This window comes from Cyclopterus lumpus, chromosome 19 (assembly GCF_009769545.1).
Source record: "Cyclopterus lumpus isolate fCycLum1 chromosome 19, fCycLum1.pri, whole genome shotgun sequence".
Lineage (NCBI taxonomy): Eukaryota > Metazoa > Chordata > Actinopteri > Perciformes > Cyclopteridae > Cyclopterus > Cyclopterus lumpus.
This window is the reverse complement of record NC_046984.1, coordinates 3913971-3922967: the sequence shown is the minus strand read 5'-3', so window position 1 is coordinate 3922967 and position 8997 is coordinate 3913971. Positions and strand designations below refer to the sequence as shown.

The window sequence follows — 8997 nt, the reverse complement described above, 5'->3', positions numbered from 1 at the left end:
CCAAACGGGGGCCTGCTCTTGCTGCCGGCATCAGACAGTGTGGGACCCTCAATGACAATGTTATCAGGGTTGTAATGGAGGTTCACACATTACTTAATTCATTTATATTCACAAAAGGAGGATTTTTTTGTTTGTTGGTATCATCAATTAATTGTTTATAAAGCAACTGCTTCCGGCTTCTCAAATTGCGGCCTTTTATCTGTATTATTGAATATGTTTGTGTTCTTGGGCTCTGATGGACATTTCCCCCTGATAATTTTCGTATGAAATGTCACAATGCCATAATACGCAGCCTAATTATTACCAAAAGGCGTATATTCCCTGTCATGTATTCATTATTCCATGCACAAGATGCATTCAGGCTTTTTCTTCTTCTTGATGTTTTTCCTGAAAAAAACAACAACCTCAGAAGCGGTTCTATTGTGTAAAAAAACGTTGATTTAGGGTCTAAATAATGTTATGAACCAATGAGTCAAGAGACCGCTGAATCTGCATCTTTCATATCATTTGATAAAGTGCTGGTTAGAACTCATTATTGATTGACCTGTCCTTCAATAAATTACTATTTAGGGTCATCTCATGCTCTCAGCTCATCACAGTTTTCTAGAAATGTCTTGTTTAATGTTAAATTTACTTTAATGTTAAGAATCCACTGAGGGCTCGCTGTTCAATCTTTGTCTAATTAACCTAATTCAGAGCCATGCAGCTAATTAACCGGCTGGATCTTTCCATCATAAGGCCGCCTGCTGTATGCGCTCACAGCGTTATGACTGAATCCAACGTGGTCATTCATGCTTCTAATATTTGATTATATAAAAAACAATCTGAGGACCAATCAACTGATCATGCAACAACTCTTTAAGTTGTACGTTTTCAGTATTGCTAAAAAAAAAAAAAGAAGCAAAAATGTAATCATGTTTCCGTTACTCCAGATGGACTTGCCAATGTACACATCGACGAGGACGGTTTACGTTCCACATGAGGGCAACTAATAACTACTAATAAGTACTTTTTGGATGGGGTCACAATTTCTTTCTGATATGTTGAGACATTCGTCAGCCAGTTTAGCATCATATTAAATATGATACTTAAAAAAAGAAAAAAGATTGGGATCGCTATCACGCTGATATGGCTCCTTTTTAAAATGTTTTCTTTGTTTAAGTCTGATCACAGACCACTCGCTGTCTTCTGCCCCCCTCATTCCATTTTCCGGTCTCCTTTCGTCTCCCAATCGCTCGTCCTCCTGGCAAGTAATTATAACGGTTCATTCCCGGAGATGAGAAGGTGCTGATGCAGGGATTTGTCTTCTTCTTGGTTGTAATCTAATGTGCACACACAGGCATATAAGCAGCTGCAATCGTGACATAATGTATTTGCTAGGCAACTTCTTTGTTGGACATCGCTGGACCCGAGGATTAAAAAAAAAAAACATGGCTCTTCGCTCGTCTTTATTTTACCGAGGAGGAACGAGTGAAAGAGCGACGGCAGCAGACGGGAAAACACTTTCATAAAAGGTCAAAATGGCTGGTGTAAAAAAAAAAGAAAAGAAGAATAAAGAAAGAAAGAAAAAAAGAAAAGCGGGGCTTTCATGTGTGCGTCCACACAGAGAGCTCTGTGTCCGACGGGATCAGAGGGGATGTCAGACCTCTCGGAGCAGAGCTCATGTTTTGTTGTTGTGCGACATTTCAGGATGCCACGAATGCTTCAGAGAGAGAGAGCTGAGACGCTGTGTGTTACAGCACTGGAGTTGTTGTCATGCCAGAGACACCCGAGTGATGTGAGAGAGACAAAGGGCTTGAGGTTTATGAAGGAATTGTGGAAGAATGAAACACCTTTTCTTTAATAAAAAATACCGTGGAGCAGAAAGTCGATGAATTGATAAGTCGATCGGCTGTTTTGCTCATCGATTGAGGGCCGTCCTCGACCAAAGGAAATTGGTAGTCGACTAACACTCACACGGCTTTGTCGACTAATCGGCAACTTCTCCACAAAGACAAAAGCACCACTTTAAGGCTTGAATCTTAAAGCGGACATTAGTCTGACAAAAGCATTAAAAAAACACATAATGGAATTTGAGTCGATTAGGAACAAAACTACCTCCAATTTGTCCTGCCATTTATAATTTGAATATCTCTAGTTCTGTAACTTCTTCTGGTCGAACAAAATAAGACATTTGAAGAGGTCATCTTGGACTCGTCTTATATGTTGTGATAAGCATTCCTTCTCAATTGAATTGTCACATTTTTGAGGCATTTTAATTGGATTACTGAGGGGGGAAGGGGGGGGGGGGGGGGGGGACAATTAGCCCGGCTCTGTCCAAAGGTTACGCAATCAGCCTCGCAGCACTTCCAGAGTTCACCTGTCAAAGCGTCACATGTTCATAAGTATTGTCACAGCTTTATGTCACAAAATGTTCAACTCTTGAAGTCATTTGAGAATGAAGGGCGTGGCTCGTGTGGAAAATTGAGCAGATGTCAAACTTGGAAAGCATGAGCCCCCCTCTCCCCTAAGAAGAGAGTGGAAGATGTTATTGTTGTCCTAAATGATAAACAAATGTGGTGTTTATGTTCCTACACATATGTGTGATTTCATCTTCTTTTTGTGGTGGCATCATTACTGGATAATTAGTTTAAATCCACTGACATTACTGGATGAGACGATGAAGCTGCAGATGGCAGTCGGAAGAGGTCCAGTCAGTCCAGTTTTTACTCTTTCTTTTCTTTTTTGTCGACATGGGCGTAAGAGAGGTAACGATGTAGCTCACATTTCACCAGGAAACCAGGAAGGGGTGCAGACATGTCATTTTTGATTGGGCCTATGGTGTGTTAGCCAGAGCCTCTGCTGGCCCGAGTCCAAGAGGGAACTGCGTGGCCCGTACCAGCTGAGACTGGAGGCTTGTTGGCTTGACTAGAGAGACTAGTTAAATGCTTTTGTTACGTGTTGTTTTTGAGTATTAAAGAGCAAAGATGCCGGTGTGGACAAAAAAACATGTTAGTGCGGTTCCTAGACAGAAAAGCAGTCCACCATTGCACTAAATAATTAATTTCTTAGCCACTGGATGTTTCTGGCACCCCCTTTTTTCTTTTTCTTTTTAGAAGCCGGGGTCTGCAACATGAGGAATAGGAGAAGTCATGTTTTATACATTCCAATCAATCTCACGGGAGACACAGACCTCCCAAAACAACACTCCCTGTGGAAGAGATCGCCCACGCACAGCACGTGGTTCTGTCGACACGTGCACACAAGGTCCGCGGGCGCTGGTTGCATCGAAAAACATTTCAAGAATTTTAGAAAATTGGCCAATGCCTTCAGGAGTGCAACCGACTTTCTTTTGAACGCACAAATGCACTCCCAAGTGGTTGCAACTGGTATTTGTCACACATGGTGCGATTACGCCCGGAGCTTGCGAGGGCCCCGCCTCCTGGTCTGTGTGGAGCCGGCAGACCGCCTCCTGGTCTGTGTGGAGCCGGCAGACCGCCTCCTGGTCTGTGTGGAGCCGACAGACCGCCTCCTGGTCTGTGTGGAGCCGGCAGACTGCAGACCACCTCCCCACGTCTACTGAGCTATTTCCAGAACACAGTAGTGTTATTTATGTCAGAAACGGGTCTATTGCCATGTACACAATTCTTCCCCGGCGTATTTACAAAACACATCACTTCCTGTTCCAGTGGGAAAAAAAAGAAATGCATACAATCCCAATTCAAGTTAGAGTTTTCAGCATACCAGCTTTTTTTAATGGAGTGTCTTCCTCTATCTCGCTGTGTACCACAACCTCATCACTATTTGGGGAGGGGTCATCATAGTTGCTACTGTTAAAGTCAAATACTTCACAGGGTGACAACTGAGGCAGCTCTGTGTCAACCGAGTAAACTCTTCCTGGGGAAGAAGACGGCGAGATGAGGTTGAACGCTCTGCCAATCAGACGTCCCTTTTGTTTTTTGTTACAGTGTTAGACGCGCATGTATTCCCTGGTGCATGCAGTGCATCTGATGATGGAGATACAAGCTGATAAGATGCATAAGGACAACTGCGATGAGAAGTTGGGTAAAATACAAATGATGAATCCAGACCAGAGCCGCTGACGCTAGGGCCCCGCAGGAATTAATTTCGGGATCAGCACAAAGGGAAGTGTGCTAATCGGTCCATATGGAGCCGTTGGCAACAGCCTGCTAGCGTGCTACTCATTAGTCTAATTGGACTGCCAGGTGCCACTGAAAAATAGACACGACTGATTGGAGCATTTTTAAGGCTAAACCCAGTATTTTGATTTGAGGGATAAGAAAATATATAAGTCAATAATTTATTTGCATAAACGCATACAACTATTTCTAAATGACCGTAAACCGTTGGCATTTCTGTACTGCAATTTCTCTCTGCTGACCGGCCGACCCGTCATAAAATCTTCCCAAAAATCGATTGGTCATGCTCATAGACCGTAAAGTAGAAATGGACGTCGCCACTATGACGTCACCCGTCGGTTTGTGCACTACGAGTTTTGAATCCTCGTGTTTGGCATTTTGGCCGTCGCCATTTTGTTTTGTTTGGACCCCGAAGTGGACGAGAGGGGGGACAGCTGACGCAAGCTAACGGGACGAGATGGCACCATGATTTACTTAATGAGCTGTATTCTGGCTCAAGAAGACTAGACCATAAACCTGTTAGTTAAATGTCTACTGAGTAATAAATCAAGTAGGGTCTTTTTATCATAGACCAGAGGACCCTGCTAGTTGTTAGAAAGAATACAAATGGTAGAGTGGGGCGCAATAAAGCAAGAACAGTGGCTGGAGTTGGACATGTTTTATTATTTCATTTTTTAGATCAAGGTCAACAACGCATGATTATTACTTTAAATGTAAATTGCTATTTCGGTCCCGATCTCAGCGGAAAGGGGTCTCTTCAAATAATCATGGCTGCGACCTTCATATTGAGTCAGCGGAGAGCGGAGGACCTGCAGGGAGGCTCTCCGTATTTGAACTGGTCCAGTGCAGACTGAGACAATGTGATGGACCCTCTAATCATTCTCTTCCAGACCCGGTTATGACCTCTCCTAAAATAGAACGTCGCTCCATCTCAATCTAAATGGTGCGGCTGCAGGCGCCCTTCTTCTGTGAGATTAGATTCCCCGTTGTCTCTTCTCTCAGTTTCCTCTTTCACCATTTCCTATCACACACTCATAATTTATCCCATTGTCCCCCCCTCGTCTCACTCATGTGTTCATCTCTCTCTCTCCATCTCATTCTGACTTCTAGACCTCCACTTGGCGGCGGAGCTGGGAAAGACTCTCCTGGAGAGGAACAAAGAGCTGGAGGATTCCCTGCAGCAGATGTACATCACAAATGAAGAGCAAGTGCAAGAGATCGAGGTATGAAAGATTCAGACGGGAACTCATTTATCAATAGAGATATAAATAAAGTACAGTTATTATTATTATTACATGTATTTTAACATTTTGTGAGCTCCCTTATACATTTACATTTTGTAAAATCAAAACTAAACCCTTTTCAGTTATTTCCAAACTGACACTGACTAGTGCTGGCGTTCACATTATTCATAACCTTATTTTTTGGCTACTTTGGTAACATAACGTCACGAAGGCAGTGAGTGAGTTACCGTATTTTTCGTCATATTTTTAGAATTTGAATGGCGTTGCAAGACAAGTTGATTTATGTTTTGATTTGATTATTTTAAGACAAATTACAACTTTGAAAATGTTGCGGTTCAGAGAAAGATTCAAAATGGTCAGACGAATGGAAATCCGTCTGTCGCATTGAGGAAGGTGTACACATATCCAATCGATGAATAGCTTGAATTGTAAAGTAAGTGGCGCGCGTCAACTCGTCCGTCCCACAGTACCTGTCCAAGCAGCTGGAGGTTCTCCGGGACATGAACGAGCAGCACGCCAAAGTGTACGAGCAGCTGGACGGGACGGCCCGAGAGCTGGAGCGCACCAACCACACGCTGGTGACGGACAGCCGGGGCTCGCAGCGGAAGATAGAGACGTGAGTGGGAGGTTGTTCTACCCCGTCCACTCCATCGCCCTCCTCCCTTTTCGTACCCTTTTCTCACAGCTTCCCGTCCTCTCCCTGAAATCAGGTTAACGGGGACCATCGAGGTCCTGCAGAACCAGGTGGACTCTCTCTCAGGGCAGGTGGAACAGCTTCGCTCCATGGAGCAGCTCCGAGTCAGGAGGGAGAAGAGGGAGCGACGCAAGACCATCCACTCCTTCCCTTGCCTGAGGGAGCTCTGCACAGCACCCAGGTACTTGTCAACCTTCCCCCCCAGGTAGCAAGTCATCGTCGCAACAATGGAAAACACTGCCTGTGATGTTTTTTCTCAGGTATGAGGACGAGTTTGTGGTGGGCAGGGCCGAGAGCTTCACGGTGGACGTGAAGCGTCCACCATTTGAAGAGGAGAACCAGCACCTGAGGGAGGCGGTGTCGGCTCTGCGAGCGGCCGCCCGGACTGAGAGAGGCCGCAGGGAGGGGGTGGAGAAGGAGTGCAACCTCCTCATCGGAGAGTTCTCCCGGCTGCAGACGAGGGTGCAGGTGGGTACACCGTTTGTTCAGACTAGTGGAAAAAAAACAACTTTGTCTATTTCTTTAGGTTTCTAGTCAATTCACCAAAAGTAAATGTTTACCACATTTCCGAAAACTGGAAATCCCAACTGTTAATAATCAATCAACTGGTGAGGTTTCATGGTTGTATCAATTAGTTAAATAGTTTTAAGCCCCTTAATGTATAATGAACGTACTAAAATACACCCCTGAAGAATATACATATAGTTGTTTGTATTGTCTTTGCTCGTAGGATGCTGAGAGCTGCCAGGCGAGGGTACGGGAGCTGGAGGTGGAGCTCCAGGAGCTGCAGCAGCTGCGTCGGGCTCGGACCTACCTGCTGAGCAGCGAGGACGACGGCGTGGCTCTCACCCAGACGGTCCTCAACAGCACCCCGGAGACCGACACGTTCCTGGAAGTTGAGGTCGGCGAGACGGGAGGGGGCGTGAGGGAGGAGGCCGAGGGCGGGGCGTGCATCGGAGGGGAGGCCCTCCCCGAGTCCAGTCCGGTGAGGAAAAGCTGTAGCGACACGGCGCTCAACGCCATCGTGGCCCGCGACGCCTCTGGCCGCCGGAGGGGCAGCTACGCCCTCCACGCCAACAGTGTGCGCAAGAGGGGGATGTCCATCCTCAGGGAGGTGGACGAGCAGTACCACGCCCTGCTGGAGAAGTACGAGGAGCTGCTGGGGAAGTGTCGCCGCCACGAGGAGAGCCTGTGTCACGCCGGTGTCCAGACTTCCAGACCCGTCTCCCGAGACCCGTCCATGAAAGACTGCGCTATGGGCCCCACCCCGGCGCCTCCGACGACCCCGACCCAGTCGCCCTCCACCCCCGAGGCCATTGAGACCATCAGCAAGCAGGTGGAGGCGGTGGACAAGAGGCTTGGCCAGAACACTCCAGAGTACAAAGCGCTTTTCAAAGAGATCTTCTCCCGTATCCAGAAGACCAAGATGGACATCAGAGCTACCAAAGCCGCCAAGGCCAGCAAACCTGGCAAATCCGGCAAGTCCAGTAAACCGTAAACGGGACGCTGATTGGCTCTTTTGAGAGGACGATATAGATATATATATATATATATATATATATATATATATATATATATATATATATATATATATATATCGTCATCTTTAATTTCATATTATGAAACTTGAACAAATTTAGTTAAGCACTAGATTGAGTTCAGCCCTCATATTCTCGTACTCAGTGTTCCTACTAAATATACTGGCTTCACTCCCTGACCTCTCTAGGCATCTAACACAATAACACAATAACACAATAACACAATAACAGCAGGATGCCTCCCATGAGCCTCACAAGTGCACTGAACGTCAAAGCTTCACAAGATAACGCTAGAAAATTGCATCTCCGATGAAAACAAGAGAGTAAATCTAAATATTCTATTAACATGAATCTGTATTGTTTGTCTTTATTATAATGGACTCAACTAACATCTGCATAATTACAGTTAGAAGGACAAAGATCTGAAGGGGGGATCCTCTGAGGCCACGGTGCTGAATGGAGCTCCTCTCATGTCGGTACACAGCTCTGTGTGAGACCTCGCTACCGGATATTCAGTGTGTGCCTCGCCCGTTTATCTTGAGATTTTGGAGGACTAGCGTTCTCCCTGTCAGTTTGTTGAAAACGTTGATGCCACCTTTCTTGTCTGTACGGTACATTTAAAAACTACAGCCAGCGTCTGGTTATCCTAGCTTAGCATAAAGACTGGAAACAGGGCGCGGCTTACCTGCCTCTTTTGACAATGACCAGCTGTGGTTGTGCTTCGCTATGGGCCAGGCTATTTCCTGGTCAGGAGCAGAACTTACTTTTTAAAACAATAGATATAATGTGATAATAAGGACTCTTTAGAGGCAGACGCTGTTAGCTTTGAACGTAGCCGGGCTAGCGGTTTACCCCCGTGTCTTCTGTCTTACGCTGAGCAAGCTAACCGGCTGCTACCTGAGGCTTCATATGGAGCAAACACACTGTTGTGGCGTCGATATTCTCATCGAACGCTAAGAAAGCATTTAAGCGCATTTCCCAAAGTGTTCAACTCAGCACGTGTTTAGGCCTGTCACAATTATTACTTCCGTATGGCAATATAATGTCACGGAAAGGATTACAATAAATGATATTATCGCACATTTTTAGGCCAGTGCTATAAAATGATAGCATACATACCATTTCAAACAGAAATGACCTTTTAATTGGAATGTGAAAAAAAATATAAAAAATACTATACAATATAATAACAAAACCACACAACCAAAACAATTAAATAAAATGGAAACACCTGGCATAACGTGTTAGTGACATTGTGATGTCGACAAATACACAACGGTCAATATCCAAAGTCTCATCCATATGTCGCACAACAAGCTGATTGCTAAATAAATGCTTGACGCCATGTCCGTGTATCTTACGATAAGTCAATAATGTAAGAC

General features: G+C 45.2%; 1 protein-coding gene across 1 annotated transcript in view; it reads left to right on the top strand.

Moving 5' to 3' along the window:
• The window catches only part of LOC117748682 (cerebellar degeneration-related protein 2-like), an 8228-nt gene extending 625 nt beyond the window's left edge, over positions 1-7603 (top strand). Inside the window, exons 2-6 of the mRNA XM_034558668.1 lie at positions 5250-5362; positions 5851-5999; positions 6094-6258; positions 6338-6545; positions 6808-7603. Of these exons, the coding sequence (XP_034414559.1) occupies positions 5250-5362; positions 5851-5999; positions 6094-6258; positions 6338-6545; positions 6808-7575 (1403 nt within the window). The 3' untranslated portion in view covers positions 7576-7603. The remainder of the gene's footprint in view (positions 1-5249; positions 5363-5850; positions 6000-6093; positions 6259-6337; positions 6546-6807) is intronic.
• The last annotated feature ends 1394 nt before the right edge of the window (positions 7604-8997 follow it).